The 25,373-nt window shown below is 45.3% G+C and overlaps 1 protein-coding gene across 2 annotated transcripts in view; it reads right to left on the bottom strand.

The window, feature by feature from the left end:
• The window catches only part of LRRK1 (leucine rich repeat kinase 1), a 72,189-nt gene that overhangs the window by 28,423 nt on the left and 18,393 nt on the right, over window positions 1-25,373 (bottom strand). Inside the window, exons 3-18 of one of the 2 annotated variants that reach the window (XM_063169934.1) lie at window positions 24,596-24,759; window positions 23,508-23,679; window positions 21,048-21,227; window positions 20,289-20,437; window positions 18,230-18,280; window positions 15,406-15,632; window positions 14,789-14,916; window positions 14,485-14,648; window positions 13,646-13,783; window positions 9,979-10,091; window positions 8,794-8,870; window positions 5,497-5,626; window positions 4,849-4,961; window positions 3,751-3,965; window positions 1,657-1,821; window positions 212-384 (exon numbers count right to left, since the gene is read on the bottom strand). In XM_063169934.1, coding sequence (XP_063026004.1) covers window positions 212-384; window positions 1,657-1,821; window positions 3,751-3,965; window positions 4,849-4,961; window positions 5,497-5,626; window positions 8,794-8,870; window positions 9,979-10,091; window positions 13,646-13,783; window positions 14,485-14,648; window positions 14,789-14,916; window positions 15,406-15,632; window positions 18,230-18,280; window positions 20,289-20,437; window positions 21,048-21,227; window positions 23,508-23,679; window positions 24,596-24,759 — 2,359 coding nt within the window. The remainder of the gene's footprint in view (window positions 1-211; window positions 385-1,656; window positions 1,822-3,750; window positions 3,966-4,848; window positions 4,962-5,496; window positions 5,627-8,793; window positions 8,871-9,978; window positions 10,092-13,645; window positions 13,784-14,484; window positions 14,649-14,788; window positions 14,917-15,405; window positions 15,633-18,229; window positions 18,281-20,288; window positions 20,438-21,047; window positions 21,228-23,507; window positions 23,680-24,595; window positions 24,760-25,373) is intronic. The other variant, XM_063169935.1, reaches the window with a different exon arrangement.

Here is a 25,373-nt window from a genome sequence, read left to right as displayed (position 1 = left end):
TCCAGCTCTCAGACTCATCATCAGCCCCCTGAGCAACACTGACCTTCTCTCTCATTATAATACATTATCTCAGTCAAAAATAGATGAAATGCAATGCTGACGAGCCTCTAAATTGGTTCCGTTGCCAAGGAGATCAAGTATCTCAAAATTGTTAAAAGTGTCATAAAATAAAGAGTGAGTGACTGAACTTCACAAAGGCACAAGGACTCACTGCAGGTGCTTGAAGGTGATATCTGGGAATCCAGTTGCTCTGGATCCAGAGGGAGAGCGACACAGAGCCAGGACGTAGGCCCTCAGGGTTGCTATCCTCTCCACACGGAATTTCGTCTCAATCAAATCCAGGTGTGTTCCCACCACCAACACCACTGAGTTTGGAGCCTTGGCCTGCAAGAGAAAACACTGGCAGTGATCTCACCCAGATTACACCAGTGAGGACAGGTGAAAAGTGTAGTATTTAGGAGGAGGGAGTCACACATATCAATAAAATGGAATACACATATATGTTTATAAAATAAAGGCAACCTGTCATGGCAGCTTGACAACAGCTACAAGTGATTTGGGTATTACAGAAGTAGATCATGGCTTAATCATCTGCTGCTGCTGCTGCAGAGCAGGAAACTGTCACTTTGGGTTTTTACATCAGGGTTTAACATAAAAGGAGTTGCTGTGAGTCAGTGAATTAACAGCACTTGATGGAGTTTGCATTCACCAGTTTGTCTTTCCAATTTCTGGTACCCCCAGTACACTTTATTTCTCGTAAATTCCACAGGTTAGGCATCCAGCGTGTTTAAGATACTTCCCATTGTGTGCTTCAAAGCTACAATTTCACTTCTTCTCTCCCAATTCTATTGTAAAGGGTCATGAACAAAGACTCTCTTGTGGTTTTCTCCTTTCTACCTACAGCCCTCTTCATTTCCCCTTTTTTAACCATCATGATCGCATTTCTCTGCATTTTTCCTGATGTTACTGTGTGCTTGCTGGGATGTATTAAGGACACGTCATACATTTTGGAAATATAATAATTTTCCCTTCAGCTTTGTTACCTAGTTTGGGTTTTTGATTGCTGGTGACCATTAATATTTTGATAATTACAAGATGTTTGTTTTTCAAGAGGCACCCCTTTTTGTGCATTTAATGTTGAAACAACTATCAAATAATAAAGAGTTACAGACAATTATGAACATGGTGTTGGAAAAATGCAATGAATTCACTGCAGCTCTGAGCCTAAATGAGAGCTGGTTTGGAAATACTCTCCAGCTTACCTGAATCTAAAGTGTTAAAAATATAATGTCAAGACTAATGTGTGTCTAACCCACAGAAGAAAGAAAATGCTTGAAACCCCCCTTGGAGCACAGTGTGGTCAAACACTAATTCCAAAATAAGTATGTTCAGCCTTACTTAGCAAGGGTTTATAAATCAGCTTTTGTTTCGCTCTCTGCTGTGTGTGAGGGAGAACAAAGCAAATGATAAATTTAAACCATTAAATATAGCGATACGCCTACAGCGTAATGGAAAATGAATCCCAAATGCTGTGCAAAATTCATAGCTTGGGGAGCTTTTAAAAGCAGAGCAAAAAGAATCTGCAATATCACATATCTGCGTGCTGAGCTGCTGCTTGATAAATAGATATCCCAGAGCCCACCAGTGACTTCTTACCTCAATGTTCAGCAACCAGAACTGTAAGTTTGCCACAGCTTCTTCCCCCAGTGCCAAGTTCCAGACCACTATGTACAATGCTTTGTCTGTGAAGAAACACTGATTGACTGTAGACATGCTCGCTGGGCCTCCGATATCCCAGACATTGAACTCCACTGAATCAACCTACTTAGACAAAGAGAAGTGTTCAAATCAAACCGTGGCAGTAAATCACTGGGAGATAATAGCTGAAGCATAAACCTACGCCTGCATAATGTATGACACAAGAAGGGGTTCAATGTCCTAATTGTGCCTCCAGGAAAGATAAATCAACAAGCAATTGTTAAGCATGGCTACCACTTCCCCACAGGAAATCAAGACTAATTACTTGCTGCTAAAACGATAGAGGTGCCCTTGATGCTGGTAAAACTCCAGTTAATGCTGTGGATTCTCCAGTCCAAACAAGGGTCTCATTCTGAGCCCTGCATTTCACTGCATCTGTAATAGAAACTGTTTCATCCTTGCCTCTGCCACAAGACCATTGAAGCTGCTTATCTGCCACTGCTGTGGGGAACAGGAAACCCCTGCTGAAATCACTTCCACTGAGCTCAGACCGAGCTGAGCCAAGCACAAGGGGGATGCTCAGGAGATGGGGAGCTTCTCAGGCCTTCCATAAACACCTCCTACACTTTGCTCCCAGGCTTCTGATGTCTGTGCCACGCCAGAGATGGGCCAGAATCACAGTTGCTGTGAATCAGACTCACTGATTTCTGGGGGAATGCTTAAATGGAGGCCTCTCCAGTTCTGGCTCTCTTCCCAGTATCCCTGCATCCACTTCTCCGTGCAGCCCCAAGACAGCACTAAGAGGGAGCCTGGCTCTCTGCTTCATTGGCATTCAGGCTCTCAGTTGCAGCAGGAAGTACCTGCATATCTGGGAAGCTCTGTCCCTAAATCACTTGGCCCTGGAGAGTCAAAAAACCTGAGACTGAACACAAAACCAGACCTTCCTCCTCAGAGGAAGCCACCATCCTCAGAGCATCACATAACCCTCAGTGGGCTGTGTTTAGGAGGCTGGGGCAAGGTACTGACTGATCCCACGTGGAAGTTACCCTGTCAGAGTTCAGCCAGGAGCTCAGCATCTCAGCAGGGCTCTGATTCTGTGCAATCTGCGTGAAGTCTCCCAAAAACAGCTGGAAGAACTTCCATATTGTTGAAACCAAGCCCTAAGCAGCACAAGGACTGCTTTGTTCATCCAAAAGACCTTCAGCTGTGACTGTGTGTGGACAGACAGACTCAGAGATAGAGATAAAAGCCTGTTCATTGTCTTGATTCCACTCCAGGTCCCTGGTGCTGTCTACACTTTTATTTTATTCAATTGCTCTTCAACACAAAATGCACAAATCCCTTCTCCCACCAGAGTCTACCCTTCAAGGAGTCAGCCTGTGTTGCTCTTTTCTTTCTGTCTCTGGCCTGGCACTCTTTGCTGTGGAACAGCTGAACTCAGCAGGCTCCTTTCCCCTTTCCAAAACAGTCTGGTGGTCATGGCTCTCATCTGGGAAGGGAGAGTGATGTGTTTGCACCCCCTTAGCTCTGACAAGACCTCAGGATGAATTCTGCATCCTCTAAACCCTGGGCTACTCTGCAGGCAGTGGACAGGGCCACCTACAAATGCTTGGATTAAATCAGCACTCTCCAAATTACTTTAGTGTGACACACTCCACAGATGAGCCACCTGAGATTTGGGTGTTTAAGATATGCCTTGGACATCTCACCTTCCACCCTCATCCCCCACCCAGGACAGGTCTGGTATCAAGCAAGTCCAGCTTTAGGTACTGATGCCCCAAATGAAAGCCCAATCTGCTGCAGAGAAGCTGATTTAAATCACTCTCTCAAAATTAGTGTCCACTGAGGTGGGAGAGCCAGAATTTCAGCCTAGCCAACGCTCTTTAGAATACAGTCAGGAAAACAGAACTGCCCTCTAGTTCTGGAAATGAAACAGAATTGCAACGGGTCTAAAACCACATCCCACTTGTGAGGCAATGGAAACTGCTCTTTGCAAAAGGACAATTTCAAATTTCAGCCCACAGGTCCTGCAGATCTCCGGCCGCTTTTCACCTTTGCCTTGTGTCCCACGGGCTTGGGCAGCTCCCACTTGGATGTGCGGATGGTGGCCTCGCTGTGCATCATCTGGGGCACCTTCCCTGTCTGCAGGATCTCCACCAGCGTGGACTTGCCCTGCCGGGGGGGCCCGATGACGATCATCTTCATCAGCTTGCACTTCTCTGCCCGCCGCAGCTGCGCCCGTAAATACGCCAGCACCGTCTTGGGGCCTGGGAGCGGGACACAACGGGGTGGGCACTGCAGCCAGCAGCACCCAGGGACAGCACAAACCCCACTCTGCACTCACACATCCCGGCTGGGAACTCCTGCTGCCCCTGCAGCCTGGCTGTGGGCTGAGAATAAACAAAGAAACCTCCAGCCTCAGGACAAACCTGAGACAGAGACCCCAGGAAAAGGTCACTGCTCACAGGCTCCACAATGGAGCACTGTAAGGAGAAACAAATGCTGGGGTTCCTATGCTTCAGAAGCTGAAAGGAAACATAAAATACTAATTCAGTATTGGAAAAATACTCAGCTTTTCCCTCTACTTTTATGCTTCCAGTTAAAGTGAGATTGAGGTTTCAACAGTATACTACTGGAGCGGGAATAATTCCTAATAACTGGAGCAGGAATAATTCCTAATAACTTTGTTTCCACAGGATTTTCTGATTAAAATGAAGGAAAAAAAAAGAAAAAAAGAAAAGAAAACAGCATTGTAATGGATCCAAAAACTTAGCAGCTCACAATAAAGTCACTTCAACAGGACTGTGACTGCTGATCCTAAACACTTCAGTCTTTAGAGAGACCATCTAAATATCCTAAAATATCCACATTCAGGAAGCAAGCCACAGAATTTATGCATACTGCAATTGAAATACTGCATTTATAGTCATCATTTTAAATTGTGATCTGTCTTGAATTGATCATTACAGCCAGAGCTTAGCACTGATTATCAAATTTGTAAATATGAGTAGGAAGTTTCCCTCTGCAATTCCAGTTAACCCCATGAGGGCTCAGGCATTCACTGTCTGTTCCTGCTTATGACCATCAAAAGGAAGAGATTTTATTGCATGTTCAGTCAATTTAATAAAGAATACACAGCATCAGCCTTACCCTCTTTTCTGATCTCTGCAGGAACGTTACTGATATTTAGTTCCTCGATATCCAGCTGCCAGAGATTAGCCAGCTGTCCAAGTTCTGGAGGAAGCTCTCGGATACCAGGGTTACTGTACAAAAACAAATAAATCTACCAACAACCAGGCTTTGTGTGTAAGTAGCTGCTCTCATGGACTCTCAGATTACGCTATTCTACCCTTGCAGAAATCTTCCATTAACATTTTAATAGGACTACTCAGCACTTTAATAGCAATTTCCATCCTAAAAGTGATGTATAACCTCAATTTATCCTCCAAGGCAGACAAATGTAATCATCTTTGCTGGATAGTTGAGGAAATAAAGGCAAAAAATGATGAGTTATTGAATGTAGCACTACAGAAACTGACAGCAAAAAGCCAGAATGAACTAGAGGCACATTAGATTCCCAGGCCTGTGTTCAAAGCATTAGATCATCTTCCCTAACTCCAAAGACCAGCCTCCTCCTTATCTAAAGCAAACCATGGGCACAGCTCTAACAAGGGGCTGACAATTTCCAGCTTTCTGACTTCAAAAGCACTGGACATCTGGGGTGGGGCTCCACAGAAGACTAGTCACTAAAACAACATGGGAATAACACTGCAAAGCTTTTCCAGGACATGGACTTACTTTCCTAAATAAAGCTCTGTTAAACCTTTCAGGAGGCAAACGGACTGCGGGACTGAGTCCAGCTGATTGTCGTTCAGATAAAGAACCTCCAGAGAATCACTCAGAAATGCTGGAAACTCCAAAAAAGGACCTGGAACGAGACAGAACACAAAATGCACCTTTAAAAAAAGAAACAACAAAACAGGCATCAAGGCTCTGAACCAAGAGCTTCACGTGAACTTTGCAGGCAGGACATGAGGTCACATCCATTGGCAGGGCCACCACCAAGCAAGAGCAGAAAAGCAAATGGCCTTCAGTGACAATCTAACATCAGTGTTCACATCTCAATGTCCTAAAGTCACAGTGCTGGAAGGGGACAGTGTCCAGGACTTATTGGGTGCTGAGGGAGGAACTCCAAACCTGCCAAAACAGCTCAGGGGATGAGTGGCACCTTGTCTCCTACTGTTGAATACATGGTAATATCCTGTGAACTGCCCCTATTGCAGCCTAACAGCTGGCACTGAAAGGGCACACCCAGGGCACAGCTGGTTCTCAATGTGTTTTTTCCATATTACCTAAGAAAAGCCAGTCAGAATTTATGTTCAGGTCGCCACATTGCATCCCACAGTAATTGATGGTGGATCAAAGTCAGTAACAACAGAGAAGAAAACCCAGACTGGAGCTGAGAGACTGACCTATGCTGTCTCTAAAACATGCTGGTGTTTGCCCCTTTGTTCTGTTTTAGAGAAGGACTCAGGGAACTTCCCCCGTGCCTGAGGAGCATCTTGTGCATTTTGGGAGCAACCCAAGCAACAGGAGCATCAACTGCATGGCTGAGTTGCTGCTGCTGCGGGAGGGGTTCAAACAAAGGGAAGCTCTTCAAGGCCCAAAGAGCACCATTTCACTCCAGAAATGGCACCTGGGACAGTGGCACAAAAAGCTGCCATGGATTGTGTTGCTGTACTGAGGTTTGACATTTATCTACCAAAGAGCATCCTGAAATGAAGGAAAACCAGGCAGGTTTGGAGTCTGAATAGGAAAGTACAACCAGCACCATCTGTTGCCTCCATGGTCAATCAAAGCAACTCCCTGAGATGCAAGACTGTCCCTTCCTGAGGGATGGGACAGTTCCACTTCACCAAGACCTTCTTTTACAGAGAAAATGTGAGGACCTGCAATTAGACTCAGTCAAAAAGAGGAAAAAAAACTGGAAGAGGTTTTCTCAGGAGAAAACTCCCCAGTTCTAATATTAACAGCATTGCAGGCTGAGCTGTGATCAGAAAAGGAGCAAGATAGAGTCCCATTGTCTGCAGGGGGGTCTCATATACGTGACAGGACTGTCTGGTGTGGGCAGTGTCACAGTCTGCCTTTTGAGTTTTCAAATTGAAAAAATCATCTTTGGGATTATTTTAGGAGAACAGCAGGCTGATTCAGGGATGCAATTCACTTCCTTTCTGGCTCATTGCTGAACTTTGCATTGCTGCTCTTCAGTAGGTACCTGGGCACAGATAGATTTAGTCCCTCTTGGACACGTAGGAGCAAACTCCTAAAATAGCAGCAATACTCTGAATTCACCAAAGAGTCCCAGGTGGAAAGGAGTGTACTATATTGGAAGCAAGCTTGAGGTGTTTATGAATTGTAATTATTTATTCATGAGTTATTTATGATTTCTCTGGCTTCAGCTCAAATTTTCTTTTAAAGAACTGTAGAAAAATTAAAACAAATCCCATCTTGAAAATGTATTTTTGGATGAATAAACGCTACCAACACCACACATGCATGTGCAAGAAGTTATTCTGAGACTTATCAATCAAGTATAGTGAGCACCATAAATTATTCTCTTTAAATAACCTAGACTTAAGTAAACAGCTTTGTTGGTAAATCATATGAAAACCTGTCCACCCCCACCTCACCAGGAGACTTCTGTGAGCAGCTGATGTACTCCAGCTTCTGTTTTCTCTTGATGTTTAAATTCTTGGCCACATCCTCTCGTCTCACCAAGCTACACTTGGCAGAGGAACAGAGAGAAAAGGATGAGCTGCCTCTGCTCTGTCTCTGTGCTGCTCACCCGTGGCACCAGCCAGGTGGGCTGCTCTGTGCCCCCTCACACCTGAGGCCACCTGAGGCAGCTCCAGGGTGCACCAGGGTGTAAAGTGGCTGTTCAAATGTCACTGCTGCAGAGCCCATCCTCTCCTGCTTTCTGGGTTGCAGCATGTAGAGATTTCCATTAGGACAGCAATTTCCTTTCAGAGCTGGCTGTAGCTGCCTTTGCCTGCTGCTCCTGCCCTTCTCTCCCCTTTGGGAAATGCTGCTGCAGCACTTCACAGCAAAGCTCTGAGGATATGTCAGACGCCACAAGGGTCACACTCCTTTTCCAGTTGTTCCATAGGCCAACAATGTCACAGCATTTCCATTTCCTGCCTGTGAAACAGCACAGACCAACCTCTTCTCCCCCTGGGGGGCACACACACCTCAGCCAGCACAGCAACCTCCACTGCCATGGACAGAAAAATGAGGCAGGACCAGCCTGGCCTGGAGGCCCAGGTTAGAGCCTCTGCCTCCCAGAGAGCAGCTGGAGGTGAGGATCTCCAGCCCTAACCTACAGCTATGGCTGCACATGGTTCATTCACCAATTTCACCTCAGGCAGAGTTTGCAGGGGAACTGAGGGAAGGATTTGCTGCAGGAGGGCCTCTTCCTCCCACGAGCCATCCAGGGCTGCTGGGATGTGATGCTGGCTCTGTCCCACTCTGTGACTGGCAGGGAATGCTTAGAGCCAGGCATTCTGCAGGCAGCCAGAATGAGAAAACTCCCCAAGTGCTTTAAAATAAAACAACAAACAAAAGAAATGCAGATGAATCCCACAGAGAGCAGGAAGCAGTGCAATATCTTCAGATATCCCTTTGTTCTCTCTGGGATTTCACGTGCATTTCATCAGCTCTGCCCCAAACTGAGGGTGCAAATCACAGGCAGGGGAAAATGTGCCATTTATAAAGTCAGCAACCAAAACAATCCTAAGAGTCACAGGGATAATTATGGGTTAATTTCCCTTCAACATGCCACTTAATGCTCTGGCTAAAAGGCATAACCTTCATGAAGGGCAAAAGAAGCAGGTTTCACACCATTTTTCTATATTGGTGGTAGCAACCAGCTGCATCATTTCTTTAGAAACATTTAATCTGAACATATTTCCTCTTAATGAAATGCAGTTGGCACTTTAAATTGCAGAGGAATTTCCTCTGCTTTCCCTCCAGCCAAACTGCAGATTCCTGCTGCCTCCCAGCTCTCCTGGCATTGCCAGCACTCGCTGTGAGCCTTACCTGCCTCGGGGCCACCACGCACCCTGTTCTTGGTGGTGAAAAAGGGGATCCTCTTCGTCTTAAACCCCTCATCGCTCCTGTGGGCCAAACAAAACAGGGACTCGTGGGGAAAACATCTTGGAAAGGTGCTGAGCTACACTGGGAAGAGCCTGACCATGCTCACAGCTCTCACAGGATCCCACCTGCTCTGGAGAGATGGGGTGAAACCCACTGTGCAATCAGACTCCACCAACACTTGTCCAGCCCAGTGGTTTTGTCCTGGCAAATCAACAGAGCTCCTCAAGCAGCTCTCCCAGCTCCCAGGGCAGGAGCACTTGACCCCTGGCTTTATGGGTGTCAGGGTTAAGTGGTTGTCAAACAGCAGATTGAAGGAGTTTCACCAGAAGTGCTGGAGAACCGACCTGCAGCCACTGCCCGCCCTCCTCAGGGAGGCTCGGAGAAGATGACCCAGCAGCATGACTCTGGAAATGCACTGGGACATTCAAAAAGTGGCAATTTGTCTTTTGCAACTGACACAGAAACTCCTAAGGACTCCAAAAACTGTGTTGGACAGGCACCCAAATGAGAAGATATCAGCACAACACAATTCAGTGCAATTTTGGAGATGATAAAGGACCTTTAACTCTCTATGTTAAACATCTCTATTGGAATTTCTAAACAGAACAACATCACTCATTTATTGGACGATCTTATTAACATCAGCCTTAGAATCACAGAATCCTTTAGGCTGGAAATCTCTATGAACTGGCAGCTGGTTACACTTCCATTTAAAAAACAAAGACTTTTCATTTTTTCCATAACAATACTCCCACACTAACTAATAACTGCAGTCCAGCCAGATGGTTTATGGTTAAGATATGCTCCCCACAAACTTGTATTTGCAGTGATGAACCACACAGCAGGCTGAAGAAATTCCTACATGCTCAGAAATTAAACTGCTATTATCAACAATCTATCCACTTAATAAATGATACAGTGTGCTAAATGCCTAAAGAATTCAGCAAAGGATAATTCATCACTGTCACAGACACACAATGTACTTGGGGACACGGTATGTGGGTATCAATGCCTTCTATGCAGGTGATTAATTCTTTCCTGACACCCTTTGTGTTACACGAGGCATTGGGTTTGCTATTATTTCTTCAGCTTTTGTTTTCTTAGCCAAAACTTGAAAGCAACACTTACTTCCCAAGCTGGTTTTTTGAAAGATCCAGCGACTTAAGTTGTTTGCAATTCCACTTATCCTGCGAAGGCAACGTAACTAACTGATTTCCCAGCAGCTTCAGGGACACCAAAGCCTAGGAGAGGAACAGCCTGGAGTTAGGGAGCACCAAACACACAGAAGGAGCTTTTTAAGCATGGCTATTAAATAACAGAAACACGAAGAAAGTACATCTTATTCATCAGAACATCCTGTCCGTGCTGCCCAGCATGCAAACATTTCCTCCCTGTCCCCAGCAAGTTCTGCACGGAGCAGCACCGCTCACTCCAGGGAGATTATTGCTCCACTTGCTGACAGATGCACTTGGAAACAGCCCATGCAAGAGGACATCTTACTTCTTAGTGAGGAAACCTTTCCAAGTGGGAAAGAACACTCTGATTTACCCACACAGGATGCCACGTATGGACTACAAATATATGTAATAAATGTGTGTGTCTGCACACAGTGGGTTTACACCTGCAGTGCATCACAAAATCAAGGTGCAAAACATGAGCCACTTCACACAAGGAAAAGTTCTCATTGCTTTTTTATGACATCTCTATTAAAATGGACAGTATTTGTATTCACTTTCTGAGATTTATACAATTTACACATCTCCTTTTTTTATCCCCTCCCAACAGAGACAGGAATTTTAAAAACAAGTGAAACTGATTGAGACCATACAGTTAACACCACACAGATAGGACTCAGCTGGAAATACCAAGTTAAACATAAAATCTCCATTGAATTTAACTGAAATATAAAACAAAAAATGCAGTTCCCATTCAGCTTTGTAAAGTTTATGCTCTTCCATCTGCCCTTAATAATGTTGAGGCTCAAATGATCATTTTCATTTGGCTGAAAATCCAATTTTCCACTGAAAAACAGCGCTGTCTGTAGAGTTTCCAACCAGGTTTATTCAGCAAGTCCCCCCACCATGAAAAACTGAGATAAAGCAGAATGTCAGCTGAATTATCTCCTGTCAGAAGTACAGCAATATTAATGAATTATACCCCATGGAAATCATGTTTTACCAGCAGAGACTTCAGTGTCAAGTGTGTTAAATGTTTTATGTGCTCCACGTTAATAAAAAAGGTTTATGCCCCTTTTCATCGAGCAGGATTAACGGGGTCTCACAAAGCAGTTTGTTGGCCTTCCTCCCCTTTTTTAGATTGGAAAAATATGAGGTGTCCATGTGACATAAGTGATGGACAGGCAGCAGCGGCTGGAATGGGAATTCCCGTGCAAAACGCTCCCTCTAGTGATGGAGAGGGGCAGAACGGGGCTTTGCTGGGTTTTGGGAAGGTGAAAGGAATACAGAACTGCAGACAGAGTGAGCCACCCAAGGAAAGGGAGAACTGGAAAACTGAGAACTGAAAACTGACAGAAAATGCTTTTACCATCATTGTGCTCCCCTGGGAGGAGGGCCCAGCCTGCCCTTGGCTCCTGGTGTGGGGCTCTCTCCAAGTGTCAGCATGGGGCTGTGCAAGGACAATGCCTCACACTTCTCCCCAAAACACCCCTGGGCAGGGGGAGGGAGCAGAGGGAGGCTGCACATCCCAGAATTAGCACAAATGTGCTCTGGGGGCTCTAACTGGGGTGATTCTCTTTCAATCACTGTGTCTGTGTGCTCCCAACACTGACCAAGGCCACTCTCCAGGGAGCTGAGAGCCTGGGCAGCTTCTCTCCAGTGGTTCTGTGCATGGGGGGAATCAGTGACTGTCAGCTGGCTGTGGTTCTTCATGGCTGAAACTCTAGAGATCTCCAGCCCTTTTAAATTGCCTCTTGTCTCTGATTTCTCCATTTTTCCTGCCTTTCAGTGTGAGAATGGGGGCCTCCAGAAGGGACACAACAGCAGTGGCAGACAAACTGCCTTCAAAGCTGCTGCCACAGCATGCAAAAGGGTGCGGGTGACACCTGAGTGAAGGGACTGCAGCATCACATTAAGGTGCCTCAGTCAGGTCATGATGTGGAAAAGCTGACCAGAGTCTAAACTCAATTATTCCACCCAGAGAGGGCCAGCTGTCTGCAGGAGAAGCAAAGCAGGGAGAAGCCAAGTAGTCTTGAGAACTAAGACATGGCTTGGTTGGTTCCCTTAGAAGGCAACATCCAGGAAAGCTGAGAAGGTTTCTGCTTCTCTCAACACCACATTTCTGGAGTACACATGGTATTAGGGACTGAGCTGGTCCCAGTCTTGAGATTCCTCTGCAAACCATGCAAAGGCCAGTGATAAACTACACTGCACTGCAGCTACAGTGACAAATGGCTGTCCCATGACGTCTGCTTTCAAGTCACAGGGCTTCTCTGCTCTCTGCTTTTCCCAGGGAGAAAACAGTTCACAGCTGTTCCTACATAAAAATAATACATTATCTGTAGGAACACTTCACTTCCCATTTCTCCCTCCTCCACATCTGCTTCTGGAGCATGAGCACAGCCCTGTTCACCCACACCAGCTCTACAATCAAGGAGCAGCCAAGCCAGGGCTCCTCCAGGCATGGGGTTTCACCTTCTACTTGCTCACCACGCTCTGGCCCTCAGGGTGCTGAAAATATTTTATATTTCTTTTATGAATAAAATGCTGATGATATACAGATAAGAACTGACATGATTTAGGGCAGCCAAGGCTCACTAACTTTGAAAACATCAGCAAAGATTGTGCTGAGGTCTCTCCCTCTGCACCCTCTGAGCAGCAGCACCTAAGAACTGTGCCCTGGAAGCACCATCTAGTGTTTAATATCTGCCATGGTGGCTCCCACCCCCCGGGATGGCTCTCAATGCATTCAGAAAAACCAAGTTCTGGAGACAATAGTCCATAGGATTCGTTCTGTTTCAGGAGAAATGCCAACTGGAAACAAACAGCCAGCAGAGAGCAAAGCCAAATGTGCTGGGAGGACTGGGAAGAACTGAGGGAATGCAACCCTCTTGCTCCAGCAGGAGTAAAAGGCAACTTTGCAGCAGATCCTGAGATCAGGACTGGACATGGAAATGAACCATCACTTCTGCATCCTCCCCAGAGAGGCCAGCAGGGAAAAGCATGGAACTTCTGCCCAGATTCACCTCTGTTTTTCTCTGAGTCTCACAATCTTGCAGGGAAGCTTGGAGGAAACCCCAAGTTCTGCTTGCTTTCATGACAACACCACGTGAAAGCAGAAATTCTAAAGAATTTTGACATAAACCCATGGATCTGTGGTGTTCACAGGAAAGAATTATTTAATCTACCACTTTTAAGATTACAGAGGTCCCAGGCAGCATTGTTTAGGGCATTCTAACATGCTATTTTCAGCACAGAAAGACTAACTCCTAATTACACAACACTTTCTTCAAGAAAAAACACAACTATTTTCGAGTGTACTTGAGTACATCAGCATTTCAATGGCTGGAGCTTGGACCTACAATGCAGGGCTTGTCTTCCAAACTGTGCTCCCAAATTCTGCAAACCACAGACATCCAGAGAGCTCTCAGAAGACCTGTGTGAGAAACTAGATACATCTCACTGTGTGAGGGCCTGAATGTGGTGATTCAGGGGGTGACAGCCTGCTCAGGGGCTCTGTGCACCAGTTCAAACCAGCACGAGGGCTCCTACCTTACCCAGGCAGCCAGTCTGAGTCAGTGTTAGGAAAAATGTGAGAACTAGGAAGGAATGACACTTACTTCAAGCTGGAAGAGTCCTGCTGGAACTTCTTTCAGTGAATTCTCAGAAAAATCCACTTCTCTCAGGTGATTTTTCCAGAACACAGTCAATGCATCAGGTAGGAATTCCAGTGCGTTTCTAGAGGCTTTACAACACTTCTGGAAAACATAACAAACCCCACACTTACAGAGTAGTAATAATATCTTTAAATAATGTGGTAGATCAGCTGTCACATATCAAAAACTTTAATAAATTAATTTTAGGTGGTCTCTTTAGATATCTTGATCTAGATAAATTATTGGGCATGCAGGCACATAGGGTTTGCTAAGGAGATGCACTCAACTGCTGGTCAAATTTCTTGGTAGGCAAAAAGCATTCGAAAAATTATTTTGAAAATCACCCACCCCCATTTGCTTTTCAACCACAAACAAACACTTCCCCAGAGGATTCTGTTCCCCTGATGTCCCTGTAAAAATGAGGAATAAAGTCATAGTGATGGGTGTGGATACAGATGTCCTAATTTGCCATGGGTTTGGGCAAAGTCACCCCTGGTGAAAGTTGGGTGTTTTGTAAAATGACCCTAACAATACTTCTGCCCAGAGGAACCACAGAGAAAATGAACACATCCATGTAAGACACATTTCTAAAACTCTTCCACCAATGCCATCAACATGGTGAGAACAGGGTGGAACCTCAGAAAGACTGGATCTGAAACCCATAAACCAAATTTGGCAGGGGCACTCCTACAGAACAGCCTTTTAAGCATCTGACAGCCTTTTAAGCATCACAGTCAATTTTCTTTTTGCATTGTTTCAACAGTTTTTTCAGCCTCTGACTTTGTCAGAGCAGTTCAACTTACCAGGGGGCAGGCCCAGGGGTCTGGAAACACTTTCAGCTGATTTCTGGAAACATTCAGCATGTTTAGGGACTTGAAGCAGTATAGAAAAACCGTTGGAAGTTCCACCAACCTGTTGTCAGAGACGTCAAACTCCTGCAGCTTCCTTAAACCAATCCAATTAGTTGCTGGAAAACATGAAACATTGTGGCCTTGGTATGAGAGCATGAGAGCTTTTTAAAGCCACCTAAGCCATTATTTTAACATTTTGGGGTTCTTCCCTAGAGCCCAGCCCTGAAATACAAGGCCAGCACTGGACTGTACGTACTGTTTTCCTCGTCAAACAACTTCTCCAGAGAGTTTTTGGAAGCAATGAGCTTTTTAAGGTTTTTAAGGTGTAGGAATCCAGTAGGGAGAGTGGAGAGCCTGTTGCTGGATACATCAACCTCGAGTAACCTGTGAGTACAGAACAATCTCAGTCAGGCATCAGTAAAACACTAGCAAAGCCTCCTGTGGCCACAGACATCTGTTTTACCAGGACAGCTTCAGTTCTGAAGGAAAGCAGCTGAAGTATGCCTCACAGGGCAAAGTATAAAACCCTAATTAGAAAATTAACCCTTCCAGGGAGCAGGGAGAGGTGCTCTGGATAGCCAGCAATTCAAATCATTGGTATCAGCCAGTAAATGTCACTCTGAGCCAGCTTAAAGGAGTGGGGCTCACCAGAGCTGGAGAAAAGCAGAAGCAACATGAGACCACACAGGAATAAAAGTCCCCACAACTGTCCTGACAACAAACTTGGAAACCCTGAGAATGCAGAGGGGCAAATCCTAAGCTACACCTCGCAGAGCAAGAAGCTCCTGCAATGCGCTCTCCCCTCACACAGTCTCCCTCAAGGCCAGTGTGAGCTGCTCTCCCTGCAGGCTCAGCTTTGTGGGGAGCACACACCTTGTGCAAATGATCTCATCAGAGGACTGCACACTGGGTAGCTCTGTCAGCTGGTTGTCAGCCAGGCTGAGCTTCCTCAGGTTGATCAGCCCCCACGGGATGACGGAGGGGAGGGACACCAGACAGTTGGCAGAGAGATCCAGCTCAGTTATCTGACAGGAGATATCAATCAGCCAGTCTAGATCCACCCAGGGCAGCTTGAGGTTTGACCAGTTCACACACAAAGCCTGCATGTGTCAGAGAGAGAAGAGAAAACCACATTAGTGAAATCCCAGTTGGTCTCAGCCTGTGCTACACCACTGGGGATCTGGCAGAGCAGAGCACAGGCCATAAACATTTTGCTCACTTTTCAATCTGCTTCTAGGAATTAAACTGACTCAGAGATGAAATCATGCCTGGATATCAGCAGCCCCTGCTGCATCTGCTCCAGGATTTCACTCCAAAGACCATGAGCAAGCTCAAGCAGGGGACCTGGACCTCTTCACCAGTCCATATTATCCAGGGCCCAGCATGGACAGAAGAAAGTGTGAACACACAGTTTCCATCAATGCAAGGAAACAACCCAAGGCTTCATTTTCAAGATCACCTCATTGCATTCCAATCCTTGTCCTGAAATGCACATTTTAAAAATTATATTCCCAAAATGTTTTCATAAACTTGCTGCTTTTGACATAACTCATCCCAAAACCAGCCTCAATGGAATGATTGTTAATTCTCCACCAGGAGGCAGCAAGAACACGACAGCAAATTTAATTTGCTTTCTTTTCCAATGCCCAGTATTTAGCTCTTTGGACTTTTAACCCTTAATTTAGAATTAAAAGGAATGAGTTTGGGAAAAGGAGAGAAAGAAAAGAGAAACAAAGGCCTGTCTCAAATGCTTATCAGACACTCAGGACTGATCTGACAGTTCAAATGTTTTGGAGAATGGAACAAAGGGTAAGTACAAACAGATGCACTTTTTAGATACTGACAGTAGTTGTACTTAGTGTAGACACTGTGCTTTTCAAACCTTCACTCGTGATGCCTCAGGACAGCCCTGCAAATATGAATGGAAATATTATGCCCACTGTGCCACTGGGGAAAGCAAGGCAGGGAGCTCCAGCTGTTTGTTCAAAGCTACATCCACTGCCATGCCACAAGGCACCCCTGTAAAACACAGCAAGCCAGCAGCAACAAGAAACCAAATTCAGCAGAGTCTCCACTGCTACTGCAAAGTGCACAGCACCAAAGGGAGCTGCCCTGCAAAGCTTCCACTCTCACACCAAACATATCCTGCTTTTCTGCCAGATTTCCCATTCTGCATATTTAACAGCTCCTTGCTTAGAAACTCTAAGGTTGAAACTCTAAAATGCAGCTTTCTGAACCTTTCTCTCACCTGTAACATGTACCACAAATCCATTGGCTTAGGAAAAATGTACTTGTCCTTGAGTGCACCAAACAGTGCAGCAATAATACAACCTTACAGCCTTCTTTTAGGGGCTGCAAGCAGGACCTTGTGTCTGTGCTGCAGACTGATAAACCATCTCTACTTTGCATTTAGACTGCTGTGTATCATTTCCCTCAAAAATGCAGAGGCATGGCCTCAGGGTGGTTAATGTGATAAGGAGATACCCGTAGAATGCAGATAATGCCTTCTCAAACCACAGACAAGATTGTGAAATCCAGCACCTGCTATCAGTGCTGTGGGTTGGTGTCCTGTATCCAGGGCAGCTTTTGAATCCCAGCAATCAGTGCCCTCCTTCCCATGCAGAGACAAGCACTGACAGTGTCTCTGCAAGCTGGAGGACCAGCCAAACCCCTCTATCTGATTTAGAGACAGGGGACCAAATTCAGCTGGTACCACTAACCTGGTATCAGTGGAGTTACTTTTGGAGTTTGGTTGGCTCAGGACTCTGCAGTGAAAATGTTAATTAAGTGAAAGAAATCCCTACAGCAGTGCCACAAAGCAGGGATTTACTCCCAACTCATACTTCTTCACCTGCACTATTTCCCAGAAAAGCTGTTTCTCTGATGCCAAAGGTCTGTGATGCCAAACTCACAGAGCTCAGGGTTCAGCCCAACCCCTCTCAGTCTGGGGCTGGTGGTGAACTCTGTGCTAAACCACGGACAGAGTTCAGAGGATGTTAGCTCAGGGCTGACTGCAGGCAGCTCACTGCTCCTCAGAAGGCCAAGGAAAACCTCTGCAGACTCCTCTCTCCCGCCAAAGGAAGAACTTCTCAATACAAGCCCTGAAGACTAAATTGAAATATACTGCAGCAATGTCAGGGGATGCACTGAGGCAAAGGACTGGAAATTGTGCAGAAGCAAGAAACCCCGCTGCTCTTGGGCAAAGGATCAACTATAAATATGAAAAATATTTACTCAAATCTGAGGCTGTCTGCTAAGGTGATTAAGAGAGGCTGTTGTGCATTTCTCCTAAATGACGTGATGTGCTGCAGAACCTCACTGCTGCTGTAGATGGGATAATCTGAGGACAGGGATCTGCTCCCTCCATCAACAGCCCTGCTCTGAATCCTGTGTGGGACTGCTGCAGGGCTCTGTGCTGCTGGTGATGTAAGTGAGATTACCAGGATAAAGAAATGAGAGGAGGATCCCACACACACACATACATTTGTATGCCTGAATATAAAACTATTGGTAAAATATTTCCTAGGGAAAAATACAGCAGACAAAGCTCTTCTCTGGCCTGTAATGGAAAAATTAAATATATCTCACACACCACACATTGGAAAGTTACATTTATCTCTCTGCTGGCTACATCTACTGAAGTCTGGAATCTGTGCCTGGCCACTTCATTGCAAAGGCTCTCTTTGGCACTTGTTACCTGTTCCTGTAAAAATGGACCACTTCCCCTCTTCAGCAAAGCTGTGGTTTGCTGTGGGTATAAATTTATGCCAGGAAAGAACACAAAAAGGAGAAACAGATATTAGAAAAATGAGATGTAACTCGTGTTGCCTGAGAAAGGGCAGCTGTGCTGGGTGCAAGGGCTGTCTGGAAGGTGTGGCAGCCAAAAGCAGCTCTCAGGCACATTTTGTGCATAGCTCTGCAGCCACTGCTGTGAAATCCATTGGAGCTCAGCTGTGCTCCAGTGGTTCCACTCAGAGATAGCACAGAAGGACAAACCCTCCTGAAGCTCTGGGCTCTCTCTGAAATGATCAGTGCTTGGTTTGTCCTTCCTGTCCAAGGGGAGAACTCTGGGACATGCAGCTGGCTGCCACACATGTCCCAGTTTTCACACAGCCCAGTTTTGCTTCCTCCCAGTGCAAAATCCCTCTCAGGATGAGCCCTCTGAGACAAGAAGAAAGCGCTGAGGCAGTTTGTCTGCAGCTGCCACAAAGCTGTGTTGGAAAAAGTTATCAAAGTTATCAGGGTTGGTGAGTGTCACTTCCCAAAGATCTGAGCTCTGCAGACAAACTAGGACAGATCCTCTCCAATCTGTCCCAGTCTGCCAAAATGAATTCAAAGAGAAAGGATTAAATAAGCAAACATATTAAAAATAAATAGCTACTAGGAGAATCAAGGTCAAGATTCTGTGTTTCTTCTCTGACTTTTTTTTCTTTTTCTTTCTTTTTCAACCAGGCCATTCTGGCAATTAGCTGATATCTGAAGACTGCTCTCTTCTTTGCTCAGGGTGTGACAACAGCAAAGCTGAGTCATTTTTACAGCAGCTAAGTTAAATATTGCCAGCAAATTCACATAGGAAACAGACCTCTTCCCTGTGATTCAAACATTTATCCTGAGCATATTCAAGCTGAATTATCCAGTTGGATTTCTTTTTTTCTTCTTAAAGACATTTTATCAACTCTTATCTACATCTAGAATTCAGATTCCTTTTGATTATCTGCCAACAAAATTAAGAGTAGCACAAAGAGGGCTCTAAATCTACTGATTAAACCTAAAGGAGTCAAGCTCATTTATGTGGTCTAACACCCAGGCTATTAACAGGAACAGTGAGAGGATTCTGGCAGAAAAACAGAGAATGGAGAAGTTTGTAAAGCTACTAAAAACTCACTCCTTATTTTTATTTAACACCAAAGCAGAACCAACAATGCTACAAGCTGAGCACACAGATACTCAACTGGATTGGTGAGGGACATCTTTTCACTGCCAAATTTTTGTGGCCTGATGAAAACTGTAAGCATTGAAAGCTCAGGGATCTGATGCTCTTATTCAGTGTGCATTAAACTACACGTTGAGGGGAAAAAATTCAAAATGCCTGATAATAAATTGCTGGAGAACAGTATAAATAATACAAAATACTGTGTGCTTCCCTCTAAAGTAGCAACAACACCAGTGTGAGACTTTTTTACTGCTGAGGATATGAAGTAGGGAAGATATTCAACAGATCATTGCTTTGCTCATGCTCCTTGTTAACAAAAAGCCACCCAAGCCCATTTTTACCTGCATTGTCTGACACAGAAGGGTTCCCATGCTCAGCTCTGTGCCATGCCAACCCTTGGGGACACCACAGAGCTGGTGCCATCACCCTGCAAGCAGGGGGCACAACAGGAACCTAAGGGGAGTGATGACCCTGGGGGCCAAGAGGGAATCAGTGCTAGAGGCATCTCAGCTTCTCTGGAAGGCTTTGAGCCCAAAGTTGGTGTTTCCTGTCCCCAGCACACTCTGGCTCACATGATGGTGTTTAAATTGCCCCACAGAAGCTGTGGCTGTGCCTTGCACAGCGATGCCATTCAAAGCCTTGATGTTTCACACCCTGTAACTCAGCACCAAAGCCACTTGGCTTTCTAAAAGGGCAGCAAACCACAAGGCTCTTAGCTGAGGAGAAGAATCAGCAGCCACACGGCATGCAAAGACAATTATCAACTATTAAGATGATGCCCCTTCAAAACTACATCTCCTCAGGCAGATGAATGGTTACTTACTGTTTTTGCTGGAGCACTACCTGGTAGTGGGGTTGTCTCAATGAAATACTTCCTCAGAAGGTGTTTGCTGGATTCAGGGCTGTCCATCAGGATGTAGGAACAAAAGAAAGCTCCATTCCTCAACAAAAACACAGCTACATCTTCATTCCCTTGGGAGAAAAGCAGATTGTTTGCTCCCTTCACCTCAGGTAAATGAACCAGCAGGGAGCTGAACAGAAATCCTGGGAAATAACCACTTCTGAAAAAAAACTGTGGGGGTGTGCAAAAAGGAAACTGAACTGTGTAAAGGCTGTTTCCTCCAGTGGCACGACTCAGTTTGGTCAAACTGAGACAGCAAAGACACTGTGTAAAAGTGCTGGCCCAGCCTCTTTCTTTTTTCTCTTTATTCCCATCTTATTAAACTATGCACACAGCTGTGCTTTGAAGTGCAAATTATTCAGCCTAAATCAAGCATGTGTGCCAGAGTGTCCATAACAATAATGCTTTTACTTGCAAGGATTCTGTTTTTTAAGGGTCTTTTCCTTAGGAGTTTACAGAGGAAAGTTCAGCCTCTCAGTATTTACAGCAATCTAACTTCCCAAGGCCCTGACTCCAATTTGGCTGAGTCGACAGATTCAGAGCCAATTTTACTTTAATTCATCCTGCTGGAAATCCAGCTGCAGGCAAGGCATGGACACCAACCCGTGTGTGAACAGCTCAGCCCATTCTCTGCAGAGCTGGCAGGAAAGGGGCAGAAAGTGGAAGCATGCAGACACACACCTGCCTTTATAGCAGCGTAGAGGGGCAGGCGGATGAGGACGGGGAACTCGTTCCTCCTCACTGCACAGCTCTCTGGGTCAGCACTGTAGGCACGGATCAGGAGCTTGACAATGTCCAAATGGCCCTGCTGGCAGGCTATGGCCAGCATCCAGTTCAGGAGCTGCTGGCAAGTGTTGGGACCTACCAAAAACACACAAAATGTGACTTAGTTGGCGCCACCGAGCTGTGATGTGTGAGGAATGCCCATGGATAATGGCTGAGCAAAGGGGCTGGGACAGGGCGAAGCTCCTGAGGATGAAAGGAACAGCTTGCACTGCAAAAGTGTGTCAGAGAAGGGTCCTAAGCTGGTCAGGCACAAAGTTTTCAGCTTTGCTTAACTGTTCTTCTTTACCCACCCAGCTAATGGGTGAATTTTTTTGTCTGCTTCTGACTTAAGCATTCATAAAACATTTATCTGCTAAAACACCAGCAGATAAATAAACATCTGACCCTAAAGAGGGATGATCAGGACTGTCTTGGCATCCAGATCCAAACAGACATTAGATCCAAACACCCAAGATTGGCCACTTCTTCCAAGATCATGAGAGGGGATACAAAGAATGGGGAAAACCAGGTAAGCTTTCATGTTACTGGATGAATAAAACAAAACCAAAATGCTTCAGCCAACAAAAAAGGAATTGTTTCAGCTTGTTTTTGCTGCAACATGAAGTCTCCCACAAAAACTTTCATTTCCCCTTCAAATATTTCATTTCAGGTCAACTCTTTACTATTAATTCATAGTAAAGTCAGACAAATGTCATTTAAGGCTAAAAACCAAAACACTATTTTCTGATTTTTGCATGAATTTGCTGATGTTTTAGTCATTCTCAAACTGCTTTTTTATTTCAGAAATAACGTTTTCCTGTAGAACACCACTTTTCTCTAGGTGTGCCTAATTTTGGACATGCAACTAAATGCCCAGGACAGAATTATTTCTGCTAACAAAAAGCAATCCTCAAATCTCCCCTGATTCCCTGTAATGCCTCCATATCCTTTACAAATTCACATCCTCTCTGAAACATTTACAGGAACATCCACAAGCCCAAGTTTTACATGTCAAGGCTTTTTTGCAGCTTATCCATGTGGAAATTACATCTCTCTTTGCATTCTTAACAACTCCACTAAATCCCTCACCCTCCTGCTACAAAAAATGGGCTCCACTTAAGCTGTAAGCCACAAGTAGTTCTCACTGTTCCAGGGAGAATCACTGCAGTGCAACAGCCAAATTGCAAATTTATGTAATTTATACCTAAGCCCTGTGATTGGTTTCTCTGTAGCTTCCCAAAAAAACAGCTGGAAGGTCCTGCATAAAACTTTCTGAAAGCTGCTGTTTGTACAGAGCTCCTCCCCTGACCCCCCTGAAGCAAGAGTTGGAGGGAATTTGGTCACTTCTAAACTGAGCTAAGTTTCCAGAAACTACTTGAGTCACTTTTCATTACTCAGTGCATTATATTAATATAATTTAAGTTTTCTACTAGGTTACTCAGCTTCCTTTCTGGCTTAAGGAAATATTACATTTAATTGCATCCCCCAAACTGGAACATTTATTTTGCTTAGCAGTGCTCCAACAGGACACCAAATAAGCAGGTTTTCCAACAGGTTATTCCTGTTCTCAGTGAGGCCATTGGCAACTATTTAGTCCCAGTGAGGAGCTAGAGCTATATTCAGGTTAAATATTGCAGAAGCCAGCTTAGCTCTTGTGTTACTGCAGTGTCTGAGGTCAAGGATTTGCCCCAGATGTTCTGCAGGACCTCTGGACCCCAAATGCATGGAAGGTCCCAGGGAGAAGCAGTTGCCAAGTGCAGAGAACACTGAGAGAGCAACAGGGACCCAAACACAGCCCCTGGTCCTGAGTCAGAGTTCTGCTCCCACTGCTGCCTTAGGAATCGTGTCTGAGTCAAAAAAAAGTCTCTGCTCCAAAATAATTACTATTATAAAACTTAAGTAAAATCTAATTATTATTAGAAGAAGGAATTCCCCTGAAAGTCCCCAAAATGTCAAGCAGAGAACAGAGTGGGTGTCAGCTGTGCACCCAAAGTGTCCCTGACCAGTCAGGCCACTCTGCCAGCACCAGTGAGACTGTTGGATCAGCAGTGGGATGATGCTGCATCCTGAAAATCCCCTAACCTCCCTGTAGGGTCTGGGATGTTACCCAGCTGTGAGGCCTGACAGGAATGAACTGTCTTAATGGCATCTTCCTCCACTTCCAGCCTGCAAACATGGAATATTTTTATGTATGTGTTTCTCTTCCCCAGGGGGAAGTTTCCTTCAAGCACAGCAGAGATCTGATCCCGCACGCACTTTCCCATGACTAAACCCCTCCCTTTCCAAGGAATGCCAAAAAACCCAAATGCCTGCTTGGAGCTGCAGCACACAGCTCCTGAAAAACTCGAGGGGAGGCAGGGTCAGCCCAGGGCTTACCACGCAGGGAATCCAGCAGCTCCTTCACGATGTCCTTGTGCCCAAAATACGCTGCCACCACGGCTGCATTGTCATCGTTGGGCTCTGTTGGTAACACCACCAACGCCTCCTTCAGCAGGTACCTCACTGCCTGCAGGTCCCCATATGCTGCTGCAATGCCTAAGAGCTGACACTGGTGAAGGAAACACAGCAGAAGAAACTCTCTGTCAAAGGCAGCAGGCAGAGAAAGAGCATTTCTAGAGCTGTATGGGTTTATTTGTGCCCATGCCAAGGCATGTCCACTGTCACTGTGGTTAATAGAAAATGTCATAAACACTAGTGGCCATTGTAATCATTGTTGATAAATTTATTATGTTGGTTTGTTGGGATTTGTATTTTAGTTTTTCGTGTGGTTTTTCACATAATTTGTTGGGGTTTGTATTTTAGGGTTTTTTGTATGTTTTTTCACATTAGTGCCTGAGGCACAGAACAGTGAATATAAACCCATTCTTCATGGACCAACAGAAAAAGCATTTCCACAGCTCAGCTGCAAAATGCAGTATTACCTGTTTTGGAGATGGCCACTGTGACTGGACTTGACATGCAGGGAGCCTCCCAAAACACTCACATCAGCTCTGTGCAAAGGGCAGGCTCAAAGGGAGGGCTCTGAAGGCAGAGCAGTGCAGAAGCTGGCACAGAGTTTGTGATAAAATTCCACACACAGGCAGCAAAATCTTCCCAGGGGGCCATTAACCATCTTTGCACTGATGGGGGAATACATTTTTTGCTAAGTCTATAAACTGCTTCCTTTTTACAGGGAAAAATACATTTCCCTGTTTGGTGACCACAGCAGCAGCACCCCTCCTCACACAGCCTGTGTTCCTACAGACACTGCTCCCTGTGGTCTGCCTCATCTTCCTGATCTGTGTTTTCAAGGGCAAACTTGTGTCCCTGAGCATGTTCCTGCAGAGCCCCACACAACCAGCCATGTCTGGGACCCACACATCCAAATGGATTTTCTCCATGAAAAACAACAGATAACAGCAGCATCTTGAAATTTTGGCATCTTTGCCAATAAAATCTGAGAGAGAGCAGTAACCCAACCCAACCTTTTCCACTTGCAGTGCAGTCTCCTCACAGGACAACCTAATCAACTCTTGGGCCTTGCTGGTGTCCCCAGCTTTGTAGGCATCCTGGATGCTTTCTGTCACAGGGGTCTGGGTGACGGAGACGTCGCCACTCGTGGACTGTTTGCCACCCATGTCCACAGTTCCTGCAGGGAAAACAGCAAAGAGAAGTCAGGGAGAAGTGCCTGCTCATTACCCATGCACAGCCACAATGTCAGTGAATCCTGGGAATAAAAGAAGTTGGTGATTTTCAGAGGAATTGTTTACTGCACGCAATAGAGGCCGATAAAAGAAAGTGATAAATGTTACAGTTCCTCCCAACAGGGACATGAAACTGAGAGGGGCAGAGTTCCCCAATGGTTTCCAGAGGTGGTTTCCAAAGGAAGGTGTGGAAGCTCACATATGTGGACACATGAACCCTTCATCTCCTGGTACACTCCTCCTCCTGCTGAGGAACCAGGGAAGAGAAGGAATTGCATGGCACTGGCACCTGCAGGAATTGTGACAAAGGCAGGAATCTGAAAGGCAAATCTGGAATTACTGGACTTGCTTTAGTCACACTTCACTCCTGACAACAGCCTGATAAAATCCCACTGTCCTCCAGCATTTTCAACCTCTACAAGTGTGAAATAAAAGAAATTGGAAATATTTACTTGGGAAAAAAAAAAAACAAACAAAGGTAAAAGGAGATTTTGCAAGATGCCCAGTGTCACCTTAATCAATTCTGGAGAATCTCCTAGACCAGACTTTCTTTTCCTAA

This window comes from Melospiza melodia, chromosome 15, assembly GCF_035770615.1.
Source record: "Melospiza melodia melodia isolate bMelMel2 chromosome 15, bMelMel2.pri, whole genome shotgun sequence".
Taxonomy (NCBI): domain Eukaryota; kingdom Metazoa; phylum Chordata; class Aves; order Passeriformes; family Passerellidae; genus Melospiza; species Melospiza melodia.
The sequence above is the reverse complement of the archived record's forward strand: the minus strand, read 5'-3'. Positions and strand labels throughout refer to the sequence as shown.